At 49.2% G+C, this 25,204-nt stretch overlaps 2 protein-coding genes across 10 annotated transcripts in view; both read right to left on the bottom strand.

The window, feature by feature from the left end:
• RSPH10B (radial spoke head 10 homolog B) overlaps nt 1-12,093 on the bottom strand; it is a 51,779-nt gene extending 39,686 nt beyond the window's left edge. Inside the window, exons 1-5 of one of the 4 annotated variants that reach the window (XM_036123573.2) lie at nt 11,956-12,093; nt 10,488-10,799; nt 3,584-3,659; nt 2,713-2,781; nt 860-1,033 (exon numbers count right to left, since the gene is read on the bottom strand). In XM_036123573.2, the coding sequence (XP_035979466.2) occupies nt 860-1,033; nt 2,713-2,781; nt 3,584-3,659; nt 10,488-10,744 (576 nt within the window). In that variant the 5' untranslated portion in view covers nt 10,745-10,799; nt 11,956-12,093. Of the gene's footprint in view, nt 1-859; nt 1,034-2,712; nt 2,782-3,583; nt 3,660-10,487; nt 10,800-11,955 lie in introns of those variants that run through there. The other 3 variants (XM_078074318.1, XM_036123575.2, XM_036123580.2) reach the window with 3 other exon arrangements.
• Nucleotides 12,094-13,099: 1,006 nt separating this feature from the next.
• The window catches only part of PMS2 (PMS1 homolog 2, mismatch repair system component), a 26,071-nt gene continuing 13,966 nt past the window's right edge, over nt 13,100-25,204 (bottom strand). For 5 of the 6 annotated variants that reach the window (XM_036123590.2, XM_078074314.1, XM_036123588.2 and 2 more), the window contains 5 exons: nt 23,433-24,291; nt 19,188-19,355; nt 16,958-17,058; nt 16,579-16,748; nt 13,100-13,790 (listed from right to left, as the gene is read on the bottom strand). In XM_036123590.2, the coding sequence (XP_035979483.2) occupies nt 13,653-13,790; nt 16,579-16,748; nt 16,958-17,058; nt 19,188-19,355; nt 23,433-24,291 (1,436 nt within the window). In that variant the 3' untranslated portion in view covers nt 13,100-13,652. Of the gene's footprint in view, nt 13,791-14,735; nt 14,791-16,578; nt 16,749-16,957; nt 17,059-19,187; nt 19,356-23,432; nt 24,292-25,204 lie in introns of all 6 variants that reach the window. The other variant, XM_036123587.2, reaches the window with a different exon arrangement.

The raw sequence follows: 25,204 nt of genomic DNA, 5'->3' as shown, positions 1-25,204 counted from the left end.
TGTCGTCTGTTTCTGTCTTGGAATCGAGAAGATGGTAAGGTAGCCCCCACGTGAGAGTGAGATGTCACAAATCAATTCCTCCCTGATAATGAAGTTTAAAATATTTGACTCTATCAGCTCAATCTAAAATCACATTAAGGCATGAAAAGTGGCATCACCGGCGAGAGAGTAAGCTGGTGCAGCTGTGGTGGAAAACAGTTTGGAGGTCCCTCAAAATGTTAAACATCCAGTTCCCATACTCCACTCCTAGGTTTATATGCCAGAGAACTGAAAACAAGTACTCAAATAAACCCCTACACACACGTTCATAGCGGCGCTATTCACAGAAGCCCAAAGACGGAGAGAACCCAAATGTCCCTCGATGAATGAGCAGATACACAAAATGTGGTCCATCCATACACTGGACTATTATTCAGCCACAAAAAGGAATTAAGTACCTACAACCTGGATGAATCTCAAAAACCTGAGGCTGAGTGGGAGAAGCCAGACACAGAAGGTCAGCCACATACCGTAGGGTCCCATTCCTAGGAACCATCCAGCCTAGGTAAACCCGTAGAGACAGAAAGCAGATCAGGGCCTGCCGAGGGGTCGGGGTGGGGAATATCTGCCGAGTGGGTACAGGGTTTTATTTTGGAGTGTTGACGAAAATGCTGTGGGACCAGACAGAGGTGGAAGTCTCACAACCCTGGGACTTCCCTGAATGCCACCAACTGCTGACTCTAAAACGGTCCGTTTCGTGTGATGTGAATTTCCTATCAATCAACAGAAAGTGCATCTACTGTCACAACAGCCCCCCACCTCCCACCCTCTGTGTTTGTCATCCTATCAGTGGACGGGAGCCCCGGGGCTGCTCACCCACCTTCCCGTGTCTCTTGCCGCGACACCAGTGGCCGATGTGGGACACGGGGTGCGTGCCGCATCTGAACATACCAAATCCTTGCCTCACGCCGTGCATCACTTCTCCTTCGTAGGTGCTGCCATCCGGCCACGTGTACACGCCATGGTTCATGGGGATGTTCTTCACAAACTCCCCCTAGGGCAAAACGGCCAGAGAGTGAAAGAGAGAGAGAGAGAAAGCAGGGGAGAGACCCCGAGTCCTGTGGGCGGTCTGAGATGCCTCCCTGACACCTGGATGCTATTCCTGTCTCTCCTCCGCGGCAACAGTGGAGTACCTCCCCTCCGCCCCAGTTTCCACTCTCCTCCTTCCTTCTCTGCACACCCCATCCTCTCTCACCTCCCCTCCCCTGGGCGGAAGCCCCAGCAGAATAAAACAGCCAGAAGCTGTGTGTAGACAAGGCTCCAAGAGGCAAACAGGGGACATGGAAAAGTGCTGGTTTCCGATCCTGGCCTTGGGCCCGCGAGCGTCTTGGAACCCACGTCGAAGGAGGCTTACTGCCCTGGCTTCCAGTGTTCTCTCCAAGGGACTCCGCTGATTAGCCCAGCTTGATGATCAACTGATGGAAACCCTTCTTTCCGCCCGTGGTTCATCAAAATATTCTGCAGACACCTCAGCCAACCGCCTGCCCCGTGGGTGCCTTCCAGAGAACCCGCGCTGCTCAGGGCCAGGACGTCAGCCCTGAGCCACCGGATTCTCTCTCGGGAACACGAACTCGGGGGAGGCAGGCAGCCCGCGGGGAGAAGGGGTCAGGGTGACCTGGCCTGGCCACTGGCCGGAATCCACGAGGCCAGCTGACCTCCCTGAAGGTACTTCTGTGACAGCTCAAATCCTGCCCATAAATCCTCCTGTCTAGGCTGGTGTGGAAAGGCCCGTGCCTGCAGGAAGGATTCCCACCTGAGAGCTGCCAGAAATAAACCAAGGCCCACAGGCTGGAAGGCAGGGTGTTGTGGGGCGAAGAGTTTCCCTGGAAAGGCTGGCCCCAAACCACCAGATCCTCAGGCTCCCCTGCGCCTCATCGTCTCCCACTGGGCAGCCCCAGTGAGCTGCCCAGCTGGCCCAAACCTGCCTCTGTTTCCCTTACTTGGCCGCTACTTGAATATGTGCATTACGGGCACGGGTTTTAAATATTTTCATTACCACTTAAAAACATCACAAGCAGTGCCGCAATCACAACGTCTGGAATAGCCTTCTAGCAACCCATTTAAAAATATACATTCCCTTTAAACCAGCAAGACAGGTTAAGGGAGACCCACGACCGAGGAATAAAAGCAGCCAGTAAAAATAGCTGGAGCTGGATAGATGGATACGGTTTGATCTCCACAAAAATAAAGGTACAGAAGAGAATGTATAATGAACTATTTACGTTTGTGAAGAGTGAGAGAAACCAAATACAAATACATGCACAGAACACACAGAGAGACCCCAGAACATACAGATGAAATGGGTAACGATCACCAGGAGCCCGTGCGGTAATGAGTCACGTTTCACCTATAGTCTCTGGTTCTCTGGACTTTTTTTTTTAAGATTTTATTTATTTATTCATGAGAGACAGAGAAAGAGAGAGAGAAGCAGAGGGAGAAGCAGGCTCCCCAAGGAGCAGGGAGCCTGATGCGGGACTCGATCCCAGGACCCTGGGATCATGACCTGAGCTGAAGGCAGACGCTTAACCATCTGAGCCACCCAGGCGCCCTCTCTGGACTTTTTTAACCCATGTGCTGAATCACTTTTATGAAAGCAGTATGTTCCATTGTGGGAAGCTGACCATTAAGTTTCATTAATTACAATTTAACACTGTAACATATTACGTGCTTTACCTCATATTTCAGTCCATCAGCCCAAATGTAAGTCCCTTGTCCATGCATGAGTCCTTCTGAAAACATACCCTTCAAAACAGAACAACAACAAGACCTTAGGACCAGTCCTTCATTCGACACAATGCCTGCAACCGTGGTTTTAGTTCTTAGGATGGAGCCTTATCCCCCCTTTCATCTGCATGAATATGCTTGTCCAAATTCCCCAAAACGTACACCAAGCAGTCCTATGCAACGGTTAAACATGAGTTGTAAATTCAGTCTGTGTCTTCCTCTCCTAATTAAGCGGTGAAAAAGGCCGTAGTTAAAAAGAATTCATATGCTTTTGGTTGTGCACGTCACGGTGTAAGGATTTCTAAAAATTATTTAAACTAGGTAGACCTGGGGCACCTGGGTGGCTCAGTCGGTTAAGTGTCTGCCTTTGGCTCAGGTCATGATCCCGGGGTCCTGGGATCGAGTCCCCCATCGGGCTCCTTGCTCAGCAGGAAGCCTGCTTCTCCCTCTCCCTCTGCCTGCCGCTTCCCCTGCTTGTGCTCTCTCTCTCTCTTTCAAATAAACAAAATCTTGGGACAGCTGGGTGGCTCAGTTGGTTAAGCATCTGCCTTCAGCTCAGGTCATGATTCCAGGGTCCTGGGTCTCTCTCTCTAACAAATAAATAAAATCTTTAAAAAAAATAAAATCTTTTTAAAAATGACGACTTCAGTTGTATGGAGCCGTGTTTTTACCTTGGAGTAGGTGGTCAAAGTTAAATCAGCATTAAGTACTTCCAATTTCTTCTGAAGAATCAATGGACTTTTCTGAAGATACAAATCTAAAACTCTCACAGAACATTCTAAAACTTCCTCCCTGCCCGTTCCCAAAATGTGTCACTCACGTGGTAGGTGCAACCTCCTTGAAAGACCGCAAAGCCTTCTCCCTCATATAGTCCACGGACTTTTTCCCCTTCGTAGCTACAAAGAAATAAAGCTCAAGGCAATGAGTGGCATGATCAAACCTAAGTGACGGTGGGTTAAAGTCATAATTAACATCAGTGAAGGTGTACAAGCATTATGTCACATTCATTCACTCAACGTTCCCCGAGGGCCACTGTGCCCCTTTCTAAGCACTGGGCTGGTGCCATGAACAAGACTAGAAAGTTCCTGCCCTCGGAACCTCATAGGTCACTGAGGAGACACAGACAACACACAGGGAACACATGAACAAGGTAATTCCAGATCATGTTCAAGTTTTGAGAAAGACATGATCGGGGAACGTGGCTGAGAATAAGGAGGCTGCTGTGTACAGGTGGTCAGGGCAGAAGCCTCCTGGAGGACATGGGAGCTATACTGAGACCCACAGGTCATGAAACAAACAGCCCTATGAAGAATCCTGGGAAGAGGGAACAGCAAGTACAAAGGCCCTGGGGCAGGAAAGAGCCCTACAGCTCAAGTTCAGACAACAGAGAGGAGGGAGGCCCAGCTGGGGCACAGGACAGAGGGAGGATAGGAGAGGAGACAGAGGCTCGGGGGCGGCAGGAAAATCCAGAGCTCTAGGAGGAATCTAGAGAGGGTTCTAAGAGGGGAGTTGGCCAAGGTCAGATTTATGTCATAAAAAGAGCACTCTGGCTGGCTGCTGTGGGAAGAGACTGTGGGAGAGCCAACAACCAGGAGCAAACAGTGAAAGGGGGTGGAGATGGAAGATGACGGTTTATTCTCGACAGTTTCTGTCTGGAATGATGAAAAAGTTCTAGAAACTAATAGTGATGGTTGCACAACAGATGAGCGTACTTAACGCCACTGAATTGTACACTTAAAATGGTTAAAATAGGAAATTTTCTGGGTATTTTTTTAAGAAGCACTTTCTACACCCAGGATGGAGCCCAGCACAGGGCTTGAACTCATGACCCTGAGATCAAGAACTGAGCTGAGATCAAGAGTCACTTCACCCACTGAGCCACCCAGGACACTTCACCCACTGAGCCACCCAGGCGCTCCCTATGTTATGTGTATTTTACCATGATAATTTTACAAATTTTTTTTTCAAGATATATTCTAGACATGGGACCAAAAGGTCTTGCTGACGTGCTGGCTTTGGGGAAGAGGGAATCAAGGACAGTGTGCAGATTTTGAGTTCAGAACTGGGTGGATAACGTGTGATTTGGGACCTCACTCAGCTCTAAGGTCTGGGGTAAGTGAGGTGAAAAACAAAAGAACAGGTGACAGCCGTGACAAAAATGGGCTTCGTCCAAGAACGCAAGGAAGATGCAACGTTAGAAAGTCTATCACAACTCATGACATCAGCAAATCAAAGGAGAAAGGCCACAGGTTTATATCAAGATGCCAGAAAGGCGTGTGATAAAATTCAGCATTCATTTCTTTAAAAATTCTAGTCATGCGGGCGCCTGGGTGGCTCAGTCGTTAAGCATCTGTCTTCAGCTCAGGTCATGATCCCAGGGTCCTGGGATCGAGCCCCGCATTGGGCTCCCTGTTCAGTTGGAAGCCTGCTACTCCCTCTCCCACTCCCCCTGCTTGTGTTCCTGCTCTCGCTGTCAAATAAATAAATAAAATCTTTAAAAATAAATAAATAAATAAATAAATAAATAAATAATAAAAATAAAAATGAAAATTCTAGTCATGTTATAATGCGAGGAAACTACCTAAACATAAGAGACTGTTTATGAAAAAGCGATAGCATATAGGATTTTTGCAAGTGAAATACCAAAATCAGCTCCCTTAAAATCAGGAACATGAACAGGATGCCTGATCTTCCCACCAATTATTCAACATGATTTCAGAGGTTCTAGGTCATGCAGAGAGTCAGGAAACCTAAGTAATCTGCATAAATATTGAGAAGAGTTAGGAAATTATTCTACCTTGAAGATTATGTGATTATTTACCTGTAAAACCCAAAGACTTTCTTCTAATTCATGAGAGATTGTGGCAACCCATGGGAGGGGCAGGGAGGGCAAAATTGGAATATGGTGGAGGGAAAGAATGAACTCTTCTTTTTTTTTAAGATTTTGTTTATTTACTTGAGAGAGAGAGAGAGAGCATCAGCAGGGGGTGAGGGAGAAGGGGAGGGATAAGCAGACTCCCCACTGAGCAGGAAGCCCAATGCAGGGCTCGATCCCAGGACCCTGGGATCATGACCTGAGCTGAAGGCAGACATTTAACCGACTGAGCCACCATGGCACCCCCAAGAATGAACTCTTCTTTAAGATAACTTGGCATCATTTCATTTGTCATGAGTATATAGCACTTTGGTAATGAAAAGCAATGAATAAAGAAACTGTCAAGGATTTTTAAAAGTCACAATAGCTCCTTTCAATGGTATCAACACCTCCCCTCACTCCCAAGACACATACATGTTTCCTGGGGCTCTTGGCCTGGATCCAGACCAGCTCTATGTCAGGATATTCAATTCGTCTGGTTCCCACATCAGGGCAACCCCAGGCTCTACCTTCTCTGAACTAAGTCTGTGTACATTGCTGAGAAACTCTGTTGAGTTTCTCTAGAAAGAGCCCAATGTAAAACATAACTATGCACTACGCACATAGACCCTATTTCCTATTTGATATCCTTCGACAGTGCTCAACCCAGAGCTGGCACATAATAGCTCATTAATAAATGGCTGCTAACAGAAATTGGGTGGCGCTTCCATATACTAGTAATAGAACAATTAAGAAAACAATTCCACTTATAATTGTACCAAAAACAATAAAATACCTGGGAAAGAACTCCAACCTAGGGGGTGAAAGACCTGTACTCTCAAAACTATAAAACACGGATGAAAGAAATTAAAGGCGATACAAACAAATGGAAAGATATTCCATGCTCATGGATTCTAAGAATTAATATTGTTAAAACATCCATACTACCCAAAGCAATCCACGGACTCAATGCAATCCCTATCAAAATGCCAACAGCATTTTTCACAGAACTAGAACAAATAATACTGAGATTTGTATGGAACCACAAAAGACGCAAAATAGCCAAATCAATCTTGAGAAAGATGAACAAAGCCGGAGGTATCACAATCCCAGATTTCAAGATATACTACAAAGCTATAGTAATCAAAACAGCATGGTAGTGGGACAAAAACAGACACATAGATCAATGCAATAGAACAGACAGCCCAGTAAACCCACACTTAAATTGTCCATTAACCTACAGCAAAGGAGGCAAAAATATACAATGGGGATAAGACAGTCTCTCAACAAATGGTACTAGGAAAACTGGAAAAGAAAGAAACTGGACCACTTTCTTACACCATACATAAAAATAGACCGAAATGGATTAAAGATCTAAGTGTGAGACCTGATCCCATAAAACTCCTAGGAGAGAGCACAGGCAGTAATTTCTCTGATATCAGCCATAGCAACATTTTTCTAGATATGACTGCTCAGGCAAGGGAAACAAAAGTGAAAGTAAGTTATGGGGACTATAAAATAGTACATAATAAAAATAAAAAGGTTGTGCCTCGCAAAGGAAACCATCGACAAAACAAAGCAGTTTATTGAATAGAAGATATTTGCAAATGATATACCCAATAAGGGGTTAATGTATAAGATATATAAAGAACTTATAAAACTCAACACCAAAGATACAAATGATCCCATTAAAGAATGGGCAGAGGACCTGAATATACATTTTTCCAAAGAAGACATACAGACGGCCAACAGACACATGAAAAGATGCTCAAGATCACTCGCCATCAAATGCAAATCAAAACCAAAATGAGATATCACCTTACACCTGTCAGAATGGGTAGACCCAGAAAGACAAGAAACAACAAGTGTTGGCGAGGATGTGGAGAAAAGGGAGCCCTTGTGCACTGTTGGTGGGAATGTAAATTGGTGCAGCCACTGTGGAAAACAGTACGGAGGTTCCTCAAAAAATTAAAAATAGAAAACCATATGATCCAGTCATTCCACCAGTGGATATTTGCCCAAAGAAAATGAAAACACAATTCTAAAAGATAAATGCACCCCATGTTTATTGCAGCATTATTTACAAGAGCCAAGATTTGGAAGCAACCCAAGCGTCCATCCACAGATGAACAGAAAAAGAAGATGTGGTATATACATACAATGGAATATTACTCAGCCAGAAAAGAGAATGAAATCTTGCCTTTTGCAACAATATGGATGGACCTAGAGGGTATTATAAGTGACATAAGTCAGAGAAAGACAAATACCTGATTTCACTTCTAGATGGAATCTAAAAAACAAACAAAAAGGGGCGCCTGGGTGGCTCAGTTGGTTAAAAGTCTGCCTTCAGCTCAGGTCATGATCTCAGGGTCCTGGGATCAAGCCCCGCATCGGGCTCCCTGCTTGGCAGGAGGCCTGCTTCTCCCTCTCCCACTCCCCCTGCTTGTGTTCCCACTCTCGCTCTGTCTCTGTCAAATAAATAAATAAAATCTTTTTAAAAATAAATAAATAAAAAACAAACAAAAAGCAAAAACAGACCCATGAATGCAGAGAACTGATGGCTGTCAGAGCAAAGGGGGCTGGGAGGATGGGCAAAATGGGTGAAGGGGAGAGAAAGATACAGGTTTCCAGTTATGGCGTGAGTAAGTCCCGGGGATAAAAGGCTCAGCATAGGGAAGAGGGTCAAGGGCGTTGCAATGGCGTTGTATGGTGACAGATCACAGCTACGCTTGTGGGGAGCAGAGCATAATGTATAGGGTGGTGGAATCACTATGTTGTACACCTGAAACTAATCTAACATTGTGTAACTACATGTCAACCAAGAAATAAAAATAAAAGTGGCCACTGATATGCAGACGGTAAGTCCTGACTGAGCACCCACGAGGCCTAAGGTCTGGTGTTTGATATTCTTGGGTGTGTCTCTGTTGGGACGGAATATTCCACCTGAGAGGTTGAGCCGTGGAAACAAATTTTAGTAATTCATACACATTAGATACGTATGTTATAGGGAGGAAAAGATCCTATGTATACAGTGACACATAATAGAAAGTGAGAAGTATGATAAACGACGTTTTGAGCAAAATTACTTCCTATTGGAAAGCAGCAATGGAAAAGTTTGGACCAGAAGAGTAGGTGGGATTTGGTCATTCAGAAACGCAGGACAAACCCTCCAGCAAAGCAAGCTTTGCAAGCAAAGGTAAAAACAAATGGGATCGTGGGCAGAAGTCTAGCTGGGCTCCTGAGTTTGAGGAGAGAGGCAGGCTGGGTCAGAGCGTCAGGCTGAGGGGCTTTTTGCTGTAGACGATGGAAAGAGATCAAAAGTTTCTAAGAGTGTGGGAGCCAGCCTCAAAATGGCTCCCAGAGATTCTCACCTCCAAGTACTGGCACCCTTGTGTAAGCCTCGCTCACACTGAAGAGGGCTGACCTGTGGGGCCACCAGGATATTACAGAAATGACAGAGTGACATCAGAGACTGGTCATAAAAGACACGTGGCTTCTGCCCTTGCTCTCTCTTGGATTACTCTCTGGGGAAGCCAGCTGCCAGGTGGTGAGGACAGCCAAGCAGCCCTGTGGAGGGAGTCCGTGGGATGAGGGACTGAGGCCTCCCACCAACAGCCATGCCAAGGAGCCGCTCTGAAAGCGGACCGAGCAGCCGGCCAAGCCTTCGGACGATGGCAGTCTAGATTTGCATCTTGGCTGCAACTCCAGATGTCCTAACCCAATGCCATCCAGCTAAGCTGCTCCCCGATTCTTGACCCCCCATGAACTGTGTGCGATAATATTCATCTTAATTATCACGTTCTGGGGTGACCTGTCACAAGGACAGATAACTGATCCAGGGAGTGATGGAAACAATTAGGAAGGCAAATCTCAAATCTTTAGGAAATGAGGCCAACAGTCCAGTTAAGAGATAACGAAGAGGCGAAGTAAGTATTCGAGAAAAGGACTAATAAGAGAAGCCTAGAGGAAAAAGAAATATGAAATATTTCTTATTATTTTCATAGGGAAGGAGGAGGACAGTCTGGAGAGGGAGGAAATGGTAGCCCCCTTACAGAAATCAACAGAGATCAATGGAGAAGCCAATGGCTGGAGAAGTAGTAACATGTGGAGGAACCTTCTATGGGGTGTGTTTTCCCCAGTTAAGAACCTGAGGCTCAGGGGTGCCTGGGTGGCTCAGAGGGTTAAGCATCTGCCTTCGGCTCAGGTCATGATCCCAGGGTCCTGGGATCGAGTCCCACATCCGGCTCCCTGCTCAGCAGAGAGCCTGTTTCTCCCTCTCCCTATGCACCTCCCCCTGCTCATGCTCTCTTTCTCTGTATCTCTCTGTCTCAAATGAATAAATTAAAAAAGAAATCTTAAAAAAAAAAAAAGAAGAACCTGAGGCTCAGGGTACCTGCCTGGCTCAGTCGGTGAAGCATCTGCCTTCGGCTCAGTTCATGATCTCGGGGTCCTGAGATTGAGTTCCGTATCGGGCTCCCTGCTCAGCGGGAAGCCTGCTTCTCCCTTTTAGCCCCTCCCCCCGCTCATGCTCTCTCTTGATCTCTCCCTCTCTCAAATAAAATCTTAAAAAAAAAAAAAAGAACCTGGGGCTCAGAAAAGTTCAGTGATGGTGTTGATGTCACAGAGCTAAGACCCCAATCCAGATCTCATTTCAAGTCCTGCAGTCTTTGTTTCGAGACACAGGAGCTGAAAGTCCAGTGGACAATGTCCAGTAGGGAGTTAAAAATTTGAACCTCAAACTCCAAGAGAGAGACCTAGATTTTTACAGTCATCTAGGAGAGGGGCAGGGAAAGCCACAAAAAGAGATTGCAGAGAGAGAGAAAAGAGCATAGAAAGGGGAACATGGAAGATGCAGCCCATTAAAAATCACCTTTCAACTATGAGTTTGGTGAGAATGGGCTCTTCGTAGTGAGTGGCATCTTCATTCTGCGGGTTATCATGTCTGGACTCTCTTCGGGGCCCCAATTCGCTGGGCTGCATTTCCAATGGTGGGACGGCACCGGGGGACATCTCTTGCCTAGCCACACTGCCATCTTGTTTGGCAAACTCTGGATAATCAGAGAGAGAGGAGGGAGAGCGGGTGGACTTATCCCCTTTTTTGTCTGCTCTCTTCTTTTCTTTCACCATTGCCTTTAGAAGTGTTCAAGTTTACTGTTTGTTTCAAGGCGCTGATCAGTCTCATCTGAAAAATAAAAATTCTCTCTCTAAATACTTGCAGGTTTCACTTGTAGTTAAAATTTCAGCTTTGCAACCCAATGTCATGGTCGTTCTCCTCCTAAAGCTTGAAAAATTACAACTATCAAGTATCACCAGTTTATAGGAAGATCTCCTGGGTTGTCCCTAAAAATTTTTTTAAAACTGGAACCACCACCTACCATTTCTTTTCAAATAGTGTCCCAGCAAGAAGGTAAGCTGATACATGAAAAATGGCTACTTAATCCCTAAGGTTTTCCATGCTGCCAATCCATACTTTAAAAGCCCATCTCTCAATACACCTGCACTGCAGAGTGCTCAAGAGCTGGATTCAGGCTCCTGCAGGGCGCCTTACCAGCTGTGTGTTCTTGAGCAGGTGAATCTCCTTCTGCTTCAGCTATCAAATAGAAATAACAGTGCCTCATCTCATTTTAAGAATTACATGAAACGATGCACAGAAGCCCCCTAAAGTATGGGATACAGCACACTACCCATGATGGGGTGATTATCATGTCACTTTCCTGTTTTTGAACTTGAAATCTTTGGCCGCCTACTCCCCATGCCAGAAAAGGAACGGTGTGATGTGTGCCCAAGGTCACAGATCTGGGGGGCAGGTCCCCAAAGCCAGGAGTTTTCATGGCCTCCCAAACTGGCCCCATTGAAAACATCTCAGTCCAACAAGCAGGACACACAGACGAGTCCTGGGGTGCAGGGCAAGGTCTAGTCCCTCCTCACATCCTAAGGGGTGCAGTGGGCACCCCACAAACCCACGGCTTGGATGGGATCCTTTGGACACCCCACCTACCAGCTCAACCCGCCCCTAAGCTTTGCTCTCACCAACAGGATGCTGCTTTTCTCTTCCTTCAAAGCCCCACTACTCTTCCCAGCCCCCACCCCATCACGGTCTCTCCAGTGAAGCCCAGGTGAGTCTTTGCTATAGATAGGCTTTCTGGTCCTCGTCAGTGAAATCTGACCTACAACAAAGGCAAATCTCGTTTCTCATGGCGTTTTCCCCCACTAACTTTGATGTTCTGTTCTCCCCGGGCATGAGGTCGTATTATCATCGTGATTTATTCATTAGGCAGCACAAAAGGGGCGCCCCTTCTCTGAGCCTGGGGTTCCCCCGCGCCTCCTGCCCACCGCACCTGCTCAGGTCCTGGGGGCCGCGTCCGCCTGGCCGAGGAAGAGCCGGACCTGGCCGTCACATCTGCGGCGGCGCACGCAGGACCACCGGCAGGACGCTCACCTGGCTCCGGACTCCGGGGGCTCAGCCGGGCCTCGGCGGAGGTGCTGCGCTGAACGCCGAGCGTCCGGACTCGGGCCGGTCTCCAGGCAACCGCGGGCTCCGCCCCGCCCGCCCCGCCCTTAAAGGGACCGCCGGCTTCAGCCGCTGAGCATCAGGGCTCAGCCCTTCTGGTCCTCAAGGCCAACCTGGAGCTGGATGCACCTGGACCCGGGTTCTCCCAGCAATTAGCTCTGCTAATTGCCGCGTGGCCTCGCAGCCTTAATCTTCACCATAACACAAGAATTCAGGCGGCTTTCCAATGTCCTAAACAAATTACCCCAAACTTAAGTGGCTTAAAGCAATGCAAATTTATCATCTTAGGATTCTAAGTTAGGAGCCCAATAGGGCTGGTTCCTTCTGGCAGCTCCAGAGAACCCATTTCCTTGCCTTTCCCAGCTTCTAGAGGTGGCCTTCCTACATCTTCGGTATCAGCTGAGCGAGGTTCTCCAACTTTTAAGACAGGGGCTAGACTGGGTGGGGTAATCTACCCAGCCAATCCAGGATACTTGCTCCATTTTGTGACCCCTCCCTCAACCACATCTTCAGAGCCCCCTCTGGCCATTTAGGTCACACATCTGAGGGTTCTCAGATTAGGCCACAGCAGTCTTGGCGGTGGAGATGGAGGTGGTGCCTACCAGACCCCAATTTGCAGAGTTCCTGCAATTATCAAATGAGAGCCTGCAGAAGGGCACAGCTGCAGTGTTTGACACATGACAGTGATTACTTGATTGTCTCATGACATCTGAAGAATTCTACGTTTGCAAACGGAAGCTGGGAGGGTGGGTGAGCACAGGGCGGCTGGTCCACACTGGTCACCGTACACCAACAGCCTTCTGGGTCCACAGAGGGCACTCTGACCTCCGTCTCTGGCTGGGTTCAAACGGGACGAGATTCCATGAAAAACTCTTTGACAACAGTTTCTGCTCTCTCCAGTACCACGGAGGGCCAGTAACAAGAACATCCTGCAATCCATGCCCCAAGGAAAGGAAATCGCAACATTAAGGTTAGAGAAAAATCAACCTTTTATTTCCCCTTGCCTATGACAGCGCTTTGCCACCCAGGCTGCACTGGGGCTCATTTAAAAATAGTGACCCCAGGCCCCACCTGGGCCATTTTCTTCCAGTTGGGTTTTGTTACTCTTTTTTTTTTTTTAATTTAATGTGCGTTAGGATTGACAGCCACTAATCCAAAAGGACCATGATTTTATGAAATTAAACCATTATGAATTTAATCATATTACAGGCTGAAAGCTGCACACTAAAATAGCTCAGGCCGCTACAGCAGAGGCCTGAGTGACTTTCGAGGCGTTCTTCCTATTTCTGGGACGTGCTCTTGCTTGTACACGTGCACACATTCAAGTGCAGAACAAAAAACGGCGCAAGCAATGCTCCATGTGGTTTGAAAAGGTTCTCAAGATCACTTCTAAGGATCTGGTCATTTTTTTTTAAAACAGGTTCATTTGCAAACAAGAAGTGACTAGTTAAAAACCCTGCTTTTGGAAACAGAAAAATCTGCAATAAAATGTGTAGTTCTATAAAATGAGAAGCATTGTCAGCTTTAAGAAATGACATCCAGGTTGGCAATGTGTCTCATGGTCGGCCTTCCGTGGGGACAGTTCCAGGGATGGTCCATCTCGCCCATGTGGGTAATGAGTTTCTTCATCTCGCTTGTGTTAAGAGCAGTTCCAATCATCACCTGAATAGGAGACACAGCAAAATAAAGTTTATTGGTTTTCATTTTTCTCTGAAACAAAGATGGACAAGATTACAACTCAACAACATTCCCCGAGAAATCTTCCTCCAAGGAACTCTACCTACCCTCTTCCATCTCAGGCCCCCACCTTTTTGGGAAATCCAGCCCCTCGGTGACTCCTGCATAGCAGCAGACCTCGGCTGGAGACGCCCACCAAACCTGCCCAGGATCCCACCAGTCTCGGCGGCTCCACCACGGCCTCTGACCCACTGCCCCGACCTGTCACCTCGGCGACCGCAGGGCCTCCTAACAGGCCTCCTAACAGGCCTCCCTGCGGCCCCCTTCCAGCCGTTCTCCACTCAGCAGCCAACAATTCCTTTTATTTTTTATTTTTTTTAAAGATTTTATTTATTTGAGAGAGAGAGAGTGAGAGAGGGAACACAAGCAGGGGAAGCAGCAGAGGGAGAAGCAGGCTTCCCGCTGAGCAGGAAGCTGGACATGGGACTCGATCCCAGGACCCTGGGATCATGGCCTGAGCCAAAGGCAGACACTTAACGACTGAGCCACCCAGGCGCCCCATCTTTAAAAAAAAAAGGCACGTCAGATCACATACATGGCTCACCTTCTCAGCTCTTGCCTCTCACCTGGATAAGAGCCCCCATGCATCACCCGATTTGGCCTTCCCTGGCCTTAGTGCCTGCACCTGCAGGCACGCATCCCTCCCTGCCCCCACTCCAGCAGTCCATCTCTTACAGATGGACTCCACAAGCACCTGCCCCAGGACCTTGGCACCGGCTATGCCCTGTGCCCAGGAGACTCCATCCCCAGATACTTGCATGTCTCACTGCCCCTCCCTTCAGGCTTCTGTCCCTGACTCCGCTCAGGAGCACTCCCCGTCTGTCCCTCTGTGGCCCTCACCCTGCTTTTCTCCACAGCACATTTCTCTACCTGACATATACGTGGTGATGAGCGGGGTCCACGCAAACACAGAGAAACTGAGCCCCTGAGAAACAAGAAGAGATGGTGAGAGGCGACAAGCCTGAGCCTATGCGTCCTCTTCCTTCTTCCACGTGCCACGCACTGCCCCAGAGGTAGGATACGCAGCAGGGCTCTGCCACGTGGGAGAGAAACAGGCAACTATCACGCAGGGGGCTGTGCCCGAGGGCCTGGGAGAGGCTGCTTCAGAGGGGCGCTCAGGGGGAGCCGAGGACAGGGGGGAGCCAGGTCCGTGAAGGAGGGAGGTGAGGCGGGAGGAAGGCTGGAGCGGCCGCGGACCTGGAAGGTGGCCCGTGTGGCTAGAGCTGAGCGAGCAGACAGGGCTGAAGGGCCGGCAGGGCGGAGCTCGGGCCCCTTGGGGTGCGGCAGAGGGGAGCCCACAGGGCTCAGCACACGGGACGAGGAAGAGCTGCAGCACCAAGGCCTGCCGGGGCGCACAGGGAGCTCTGAGGCACCCTGAGACAGGGTTCTAAGATGCCTGCCTGTGAGCACAGGCCCATCTGCGCAGCCTCCCACTCACCCCAGGATCGGGGCACTTCATCAAACAAAGCCCCGCAGCTGAAAGGCGGATCCGGGCCCCGCTCTCTGCTCTAAGTACCCCCTCCCTGGAGTAACGTCATCCAACCCCAAGGTTGTAAAGTGCCCCGAGTTTTCCCTCCAGCACTGACACTGCCCCTGAGCTCTGATTCATTAATCTGACCGCTTTCAGACCACGTCCAATTACAGCCTGATGGGGCCTCAGATACAACACAGCTTTCAGGCCACCCGCCCCCCAAAAGTGAGCAAGCCGCTGCTTTCCCCGCCGCCCTCTCTCTGCTCTAGCAACGGCTTTGCAAGTCCTTCCGGCGGCGGCGGGCACCTCACCGGGCGCCCTCGGTCATCACAGCCTCCGTGCAGTGCGAGCTCCCAGGGGCCCACAGGGACCGCCAGACCCCATGTTGGGGGGCCCCGGACGCCGCTGCGCTCGCATCCTGGACCCGCTCCCATCACACGGGCAGCCTCGGGCTGGGTTCAAACACCCCCATCTGACCACCTCCCCGTCTTTGCACTTGCTGTTTCCTCTGTTAGGAGGGCTCATCCCCAAGGGGCTCCATGTCCCCTTCCAGGCATCAGCTCAGATGCCCCCTCCTCGGACAGCCCTTCCCTGGCTGCCACCTCGACGGCTCGCCTGGGTTTCCGTGGCCACTCCCCAGCCCCACGCTGTTCTTCCTTCCTGAACCTATTGGTGTTGGAGGTTGTCATTTTCGCTTACATCTTTTCCTCCCCACTAAACTATAAGCTCCGCAAGGGCGAGGACCTCATCCTTCTTGTCACCTGTGTCCCCGGCACATGGACAGGACAGGCCGCACAGCTGGGGCTCAGGGAGCATCTGATGGAAGGGAGAGCGTCCTGGCCGCACCCGGGGGCCAGGTGATCCAGATGCACCTACTTGGACATCAGGTTGATCACCCACCGCTGCCCCCACCCCTGGGACAGCCTGAGCCGCGGCAGTGCGACAGGGCGCCCCATGAGGTGCCCGCCGCCGACGGAAGGACTTGCAAAGCCCCGTGCGGCGGCCTCTCGGGCCAGCAGGAGCAACACTCATCTGCCCATGTTCCTCCCCATCCACAGACAAACCACGGGCCTAGAAAGCTCTATCAGAGCATGCTGCTTGCAATTACGGGTCAGAGGTCAGAGACAGCGCCGACCCCGGCTTCCGGGGCACACGTGCTTACAGAAGCTCGTGGCTGTGTTCCATACGGCGACCCAGGGCAGTCCCAGCCGCTGTGCTGGCAGACGAGCGTTCTTTACTTACGGACTTCCGACAGGCTCTGGAGGCAAACATCTGCCTGACTCGGGAAGGCCGGCACATAACCCCAGGACTGTCGCTCAGCATAAAGATCAGCTCGTCGATGTCCTGGGGTCCGAAGGTCCAGTTTTTACTAGTTGGCAAAGAAATCAATTTAGCTCTTTCGGTGACTGGAGCTAAAAGAGTAAGATTAGGAGAAGACTCGGTTATTTGAAGTGCACATGTCCCTCCAGTGCTTCGTGACCACGGACGCCAGGAGAGGGGAAAGCAGCAACACGCTTTCCGGGGGAACCGTGTCCATCTCTGATGAAATACACTGATCTACAGAACCTCAAAGACTGTTCCCAGCGCTGACAGGACACACCTCGTAGTCCTAATAACTCACCCCCTTCGTCGATAACAAAATCAAAGCCGTTCTTTCGGAATATTTCCAGGTTTTCTATGAGAACAGCTTCATTGACAGCCGTTAAGTTGAGAGTCTGGGGTCTGAAAGAACAGAGAGAAGAGATTCAAACCCAGTTTTGAAGTCAAACCTTTACCTATAAAGCAGAAGGGAAACCGAACCAGTACGTGCTTCTCTGAATTCCTTTCAGAGCAACGTGAGTAGCAACACTTTCTTGAGCTACGAGCCTTTCCGGTCACATAACTGCCTGAGAATTCCCCTTTGATCTTCTTTTATTAAAGTTAAAATGACCACAAAAGCAGCTGGCTTTCCTCAGTCTGCCACCCCACCCCCATGACCCCAGGCTTCTCTCAATCCGCTCCTTAAAGATAACGGGAGAACATGAAGATGCCATTTTCCCTCCCGCGCTATGTTACAGGCCTCTGAAAGCAGAATAAAGAGCATTTGTTTGCTATCCTGCCCCTTCCGAGCCTGCAGTATTCCTCTCTCCATCTGTCTGCTGGGCAATCCGTCCACCTGTCCTCCTGGAATCACCGAGCCCTTAATGAGACAGACTGATAAGGGCAGGAGATAGGATGGCCAGGTCTCCACTCTCATGAGTAAGAGACCAGTGGGGAAGAATGCCATTGATCAAGCAGTCAAACTATAATTACAAAGCACACAGCCAATCAGGAGGAAGGGACACCCAGTCCATAAGAGCACAGAGCAAGTGAGACCGACCTAGAGACAGGGGTCAGGGAAGGTGTCCTGAGGTGTCTCCTTGAGCATGGAGAACGAGGAGGTGAGGGTGTAGGGAGGGCCAGACCATGCAGGGCCTGGTAGGAAAGGATGGACCTATGATCGTTATCCTTGAAATATGGCCCACCTGGAACCCCGAGTGGCCTGTGATTACCTGAGTCAACCTGAAATGCCATGAACGAGACATTATTTACGTAAAATGGCTGAAAAATAAAAGACCTCTGTGAAAAAGGCAGAAATAATTCAGTATGATAAACTAGCTTATTTTTTTAAAGATTTTATTTACCTATTTTAGAAAGCATGCGTGGGGGGAGGGGCAGAGGGAGAGAATCTTCAAGCAGACTCCCTGCTGAGCGCGGAGCTCTATGCTGGGCTCGATCTTACAACCCTGAGATCACGACCCAAGCCAAAACCAAGAGTCAGACACTTAACCCACTACGCCACCCAGGCGCCCTGATAAAGTAGCTTATTGAATGTCTTTATTGTTACCATTTACACCTGCTGAAAATAAACAATTCATCCACTCCATAGGAAATGGAGTACTCCGTAAACTCAGTGTATTTTCCCTGCTGATGTTGTAGTTGAACATTTCTTCACGCCGGGATCTACTCCTGTTGGGATCTGAGTGTATTTCTCTACATCACTGAATTTCCCAAATAAAAATTCACGACCTCTTCTTCTAACTTGGCTTAAGGACTTCTGGTTTACATGATACACCCTACCACCTTGTAAAGCGGTCGGTGTAAAACGGGCAGTTTGGCAAAGGAGAGAGAAATACCAAATTCTGCAGTGACTAATCAGGGGACTTGAGCTCGTCTAGCTGAGGACTGACACACAGGCTGGCCGCCTTTCTGCACACACGACATACCATAAATTGCCCTTCATCAAGATGATTTTTCTGACCAACTAGAAAAGGCAAAAGACTTGATAATTAACACATAATGGGGTGACTGGGTGGCTCAGTCAGTTAAACGTCTGCCTTCGGCTCAGGTCATGATCCCAGGGTCCTGGGATCGAGCCCCACATCAGGCTCCCTACTCAGTGGGAAGCCTGCTTCTCCCTCTCCCACTCCCCCTGCTTGTGTTCCCTCTCTCGCTGTGTCTCTGTCAAATAAATAAATAAAATCTTAAAAAAAAAAAATGACACATTAGCTGTATGAACTTGGGAAAGTTACCTAACCGCTGTTTGCGCGCCTCCGTGTGATCACCTGTGAAGCGATGGTGGGAAGAGCAGCCACCTCGTAGGTCTGGGAGGATTAAATGAGTTAGTGCGTGTAAATGCGTTTCAACAGTGCCTGGCACCTAACGAGCACTCAGTAAACGGCAGCTATGACCGTTATTATGTAAAAAGTATAAAAATCTGCCATAGGGATGCTTGTGGCTAAAAAACAGACACACACACACATGAGCTCTTAGGTTTTAAACTTTAGGTGTGAAGACGACACGGAGAATTCTGAACAGCAGAACGGACTTACGCTATGAGCCTCTGACCCTGGAGGGCAGTGTGCTGCTGCAGCATCTCAAAGTTGTACTTCTCGTCCGTAGCGTGCTGGTCCACTATGAAGATGTCTGCATTCAGTTTGGTGATGATAAATCCCAGGTTAAACTGACCAATGATCTCCATTTCCGCGAACATCGTTTTACTGCATGTAGAAAATGTTCGTTATGAGACATTACAATTTTAAAAGATTACTTTTCATAGAATGTAATACAAAACAAACAATACAAAAACATAAAACAGAGACAGTTCCTAATGATTCCCTTTCTTTTTTAAGATTTTGTTTATTTGAGAGAGAAAGGACACACAAGCGAGGTGAGGGGCAAAGGGAGAGGAAAAGCAGACTCCCCGCTGAGCAGGGAGCCCGACAAGGTGGGGCTTGATCCCAGGACCCTGAGATCATGACCCGAGCTGAAGGCAGACGCTTAACCGACTGAGCCACCCCAGCACCCCTGATAATGCCACTTTCTAAAGATAACATTAGTTATTCATCCAGCTCCCCAGAGATATATTAGTTACGACTATTCATTTGGCACACAACCTCCCAGACCTTTGTCTACGTGTTGTTTTAAACATACAAAAATGGAATCCTAATTCTTCATGCTGTTCTACTGCCATCACTTAACAACGCATCTTAGGTGCTTTCTCAGACCCACGTGGATAGATCTCCTTCGTTCTTTTCAGTGGCGTACAGGAACTCGATGTGCGCATGTACCATAATTTGTCTGACAAATTCCCTACTAAAGGACATTCCAGCTGTTTCCATTTCAAGTAATACAAAAAAACGCTGCAACAAACGTTCATGGACATAAATCCGCACTATTCCGGGGGCATTTCTATACGATAAATCCCTAGATGTGGACGTACGTTTTTTTTACTTTGATAGACCTACAGCAGTTTGCACTCCCACCAGCAGTGTATAAAACTACCTGTTTACCAATCCTGGGTATCAATCGTTCTGATACCTGCCAAGCTCACCAACGGGTCGTTTGGTGGGTGGCTCCGAAGTCTAACTCCGTGAGTGACTGCGGGCGTCAGTGCAGATGGGAGACAGCACCACCGATCTCCATGGGAGACACTGACATTGCCATTCTCCACCCCACACAACTCATGAGCATCGGCCCTGTGGCCACAGGACATGAGACTGTCAGAGCTGCCGCCGAAGCACGCTGGTTCTCAGACGGTCCTGAGACAGTCCCTTCTTCTGTAAGTGCTCCAGCGAGGAGGTCCCTCCCACAGCACAGAAGCCACCTGGGCCCCTGTGGGACCTGCTCGGGTGGGTGCCTCAGCGGTCAACCACGGGTGAGAGTCGAACAGTGACGCCTCCGTGCGCCTCCACGCGTTACTAACCTCCCATTTCCTATTGGCAAGGAGCCGAGCACGGAGCTCAAGTTCAAGGGCAGGACCAAACCAATCCCCAAACGCTGTCTTTGAGGGTGTGTCTCCTGGGACCATTCCTGGTAGTGATTCCATGTCAGAGTCCACAAGACACAAAAGCCACACCCGTGATTTGAACAGGGAAAAATCACAAGGTACTGGAAACTAGTATAAGGTGATTAACTACTTAGCTAAGAAACACGGGAGTAGCAAATGCAGGAGGCAGCTCCCACCACCGGGAATGAGGGAGTGCGTCCAAAGAAGGAACTCCTGCAAGAGCACCCCTCCCCCTCCCCGGCTGAGCTTCAGACCTGCAGCCCACTGGATAAAAATAAGTCCGCTAGGTCTGCTGCAGCAAGAGAGTGAGCAATGCTGGGCCTGCTGCTGGCGGCTGCCTTGTAGGAGGAAAGGACAAGGGCCACCAAGAAGCAAGGAGAAAAGCCGGGCTCGGGCAGTGTCTTGCGGTGTCCCTCCGGCGCCCCCTACTGACAAAGCCTGGCAGCGCCCCAGAGAAGAAGGCTTACAAGGCCCAGGCGCCAGGGTTGCAAAGTAGGGCAAAGTACAGCGGATTTGAGCTGAGAGGCAACACACGGGTAAGCGGCACGAAGGCCTACTCCCTGGCTCTGATTCTGTGCTCCGGCTCCCCAGGTAGATTCCCCACGGGAAGAACCTGTACTGACCCGAAGACTCAGGCATTCTGTCTTTGCAGGTCTATCTCCCACCAGGAACTAAAACATAGCAAAACTTTACGACTTGATGTATTTAGTTATAACTCAAAATATAAACACAAAAGCTGGTAAACACGACCACAGTACCTTCAATTACTGCCTAATCTTTCACTCAGAATGTGTCTCAGGAAAAAGTCTTCGGCAGAACCACAGCTCAGAACCAAGAGGCGATCCAGCAGCCGTGCACTGAAGGCCAGAAGCAAATGCTGGGCCCACTGTGGATCAGGGTTCTCCAAGTGACCAACTGGGGTACCTGTCAAAATGCAGATTCCTGGGCCCCATGCCCACAATCTACCAGATCTACTAAGCAGAATCTCCTGAGGCTGGCCATAGGTTCTGCTTTTCGAACAAGCTTCCTCATCGATTGTTATGTGCACCCAAATTCCAGAACCATGACGACAGGTGATCGATGAGTATTTGTTGATTTAAAATCACTCTTTTTAGGGGCGCCTGGGTGGCTCAGTTGGTTAAGCATCCGCCTTTGGCTCAGGTCATGATCTCAGCAGGGAGTCTGCTTGTCCTTCCTCTGCCTCTCCCCCTGCTCATGCTCGCTCTCTCTCAAACAAACAAAATCTTTAAAAAAATCACTATTTTTAAAAATTACAGTTGATTTCACTCACTGAGAGGACTAAAAGAATCCAAAGGGAAAGTATAATTAGTTTTCATTTTGGGCACCTTCCAGGTCTTTCCTCATCAAGCACGTGTTCCACGATCATGCGTGTGCGTGAGCAAGGAGCCTGGCTCATCACTGCATCCCTCAGGGTTCACAGGCCCCAGAGCCCACCCGAAGAGGTTCACCTCCATTAATCACACACGCGTTAAAGGAACTATTTCCTGAAAACCCTTCTCAATGTAAGCTAGGCACTGTGGATATCGAGGGAATATAATATAATGGTTGCTGTTGAAGAATTGATCGTCAAAATTAAGCAAAGCCTAGTGGTCCAGACTAAAAGTGCCACAAAATCTCAATGCACTCCGTACAGGTCACAGCACGTCAGTACCTGCTCAGACAAAACACATACAACATTTAAAAAGATAAAAGTTAAATATTTCAAGAGAATTCATCATTTTTAGAAGTCACAACGTTGTATATGATTATTCTCAACAAAGTGGTGGTGATGAGTATTTTCTACTATCAGTATTAATAGTTTTCTTTAAATTGACTCCCTTTATTACTTAGCCTTACCGGAGGCAATCCTCTGGAAATCACAAGTTTGACAATGCATTACAGTTTCTGGTAATCAATCAGTAATGGGGGACGCCTGGTTGGCTCAGTCGGTTAAGCATCTGCCTTCAGCTCAGGTCATGATCCCGGAGTCCTGGGATCAAGTCCCTGCTGAGCAGGGAGCCTGCTTCTCCCTCTGCCTGCCGCTCCCCGTTTGTGTGCATGCACACGCATGTGCTCTCTCTCTGACAAATAAAACTTTTAAAAAATAATAAATAAATAAAATAAAATTATTTTAAAAATAAATCAATAACAAGAAATAGCAATGTCTCCGAAAACCACCATGAATTCAGTGCAGGGAGGAGTTGCTGTGAGCTGGAAACCTTCACAAAGAGGAATGAGGTGGGGGTCAAGGAAACACTGATTAATTTTGACTGATGGAAAGGATGTGCAAAGAAAATCTAAGGAAACGATTCTGGGAAGGCTTCACAGAGAAAGAGTTCTTTAAAGAAAATTAATTTGCCACGCATGAGAGGCAACAAAAAGGAGGTGAATGGAAAAAGCATCACCAAGGATGCACCAGCAAGGCTAATTAATGACCAATCCGTGGAGTGGAGACGGACTCCAAAATTAGAATCTTCAAGAAGGAGCACTGAGAAGGCAAAGAGAAAGGGGGCCGGGAGAGGAAGAGAGAGGAGCTCGGGCAGGTCTGAGGTGGGGATGTGCCAGGTCTGTGGTGTGGGGAAGGCCCTCAGGCAGGTCCGTCTGTCCAGCAGCCAGAGGACCAGACCCCGGAGCCGAGGAGGGCCACACCCATGCCCTAAGTCAGGAGAGGAGAGTCGGGCGGAGCAGAAGACACCCAGGGGAGCAAAAGCAGAGCCTGGAAGGATCAGCCTGTTCCCTGCCGCAGCTCACGGTCACGAGCACAAATCCTCCTAAGGAAGAACTTTACCTTATCTCCTTTCTGAGTTCTTCCTCTGCGGCCTGGTTTTCTCCCGGGCAAATCTTGGCCCTGAACTTCCTACAATTCTGTGCACCTTCTCTTCGCTGTTCTTGGTGCTGCAACTGCTTTATTCGTTGAGCTAAAGAGCGCATAGAAAAGGCCAGGGGCACTATTTTCTTATGGATTTTAACAGCCACGTCAACCTGAGATGCTGACAAGGTCTGAGTCTTCACCAACCCTTGGCAGGCATCAGAACTGAAAGGGATTCCATCTTTCTTAAAACGCTTTGTGTTTGAGGAGGACACGTCGGTGGGCCGAGGCAAGACTCTACGTGTCCGACTGCCATCCTCTTGGTCGAGATGGCCTTCGGGGTCTGCAGAGCGACGGTCAGTCTCAGGTGACTCCTCCCGAGACTCCACACTTCCTTGGGAAAACTCCTTGCTGGCGTGACCTCCCACTTCTGGGGTGCCGAGCCCTTCCTCTGGGCTGGCCGACGGGCGGCTATGCCCCGAGTCCTGCTCCGTGTCCCCTCTGTCCCTGCGGTCATAGGGGCCCTTATCTGAACGCATCATCTCCTCCTGGGGGCCGCGCGAGCCTGTGCCAGGGACGGGCCTCCGGGTGCAGAGGGAGCCTGAAGTGCCAGGAAGCTGTTCGTGTCTCTTCTGTCTTGGGGAAACCCGCCTCGGTTCAGGGCTCTTTGGGCCCTCAGGCCTGTCCTCCGTGGTGTGCCGAAGAGAAAAGGTCTCTCTCAGTCTGGAAATGGTCACTGCCCTTTTCTCTTCTCCTCCGGTCCTTGACGAAGTGGGACTATCCGGCTTTGCTGGCTGAGGCTTGTCCATTTCTGCCGAGTGCGTTTTTACTACGTGACCTGAGTAGATAAACGAACAGAGAGGAGTATCAGGGGCTACACGGAAATGGAATCAGAGGGTGTTTCCACTTGGAACAGTCACTTCACAAAAGCAGGGATCCAAACGGCTGATCAAACATATGAAAACGGTTCCACGTTCGTCATAAAGGGCACACGAATTAAAACCACAGCGGGACGCTACCTATACTCACCAGCGCGGGTAAAAACTTAAGACACAACAGAAGTTCGCAAGGGCGAGGATCAAAAGGAATGTCTACATGCTGCCGGGGGTAGTGAAATCGGTAGGATGGCTTTGGAAAACCCTCCGGGGGGAGCTCCTGAATCTAAGCGGGCCGGCACTGCGGCTCCCATCGGAAAAGGCACCCACGCCCGCCGAAGCCACAGATGGGGAAGTTCTTGGCTGTTTGAGTCACGACAGCCCAATCCCGGAAACGACCCAACTGTCCACAAACAAACCACGGCATGTAAATACAAGGGAATGCTGCACAGCAAAGAGAGGGGACGCATCAGGTGCCCCATGTGACACGGCCCAGTCATACGAGACGCTGAAACAAATCCCAAAAAAGCCCACATACTAGGTGGCTTCAAATTAGAAGCAGGTAGAACGAATCCGTGGTGTCAGAAGTCAGGAAAACGGTCACCACCGGGGGGGGGGGCGCGGTGTAAGAAAAGGGGTCCCAGGGTGGTTTAGGGGTGCTATTTCTTGACCTCAGGGCTCACACACTTATGTGTGTTTCTGTATTCAGTTAAATGGCTGAAAAGGGACATTGGTTCAACCGTGCCTCAGGATGCCCCAATGTTCTGAGCAGGTTATCTTTATAGGGTAGCCTCTGGCAAAGTGTTTGTGAGTGGGCTCAGAGATGCCACCCTAGCCCGTTCCACAAAGATGTGTATGCAACTGCCCATCGTCCGC

This window comes from Halichoerus grypus, chromosome 6 (genome assembly GCF_964656455.1).
Source record: "Halichoerus grypus chromosome 6, mHalGry1.hap1.1, whole genome shotgun sequence".
In the NCBI taxonomy this organism is placed as follows: Eukaryota; Metazoa; Chordata; class Mammalia; order Carnivora; family Phocidae; genus Halichoerus; species Halichoerus grypus.
Note: the sequence above shows the minus strand (reverse complement) of the source record. Positions and strands in the feature narration are given on the sequence as shown.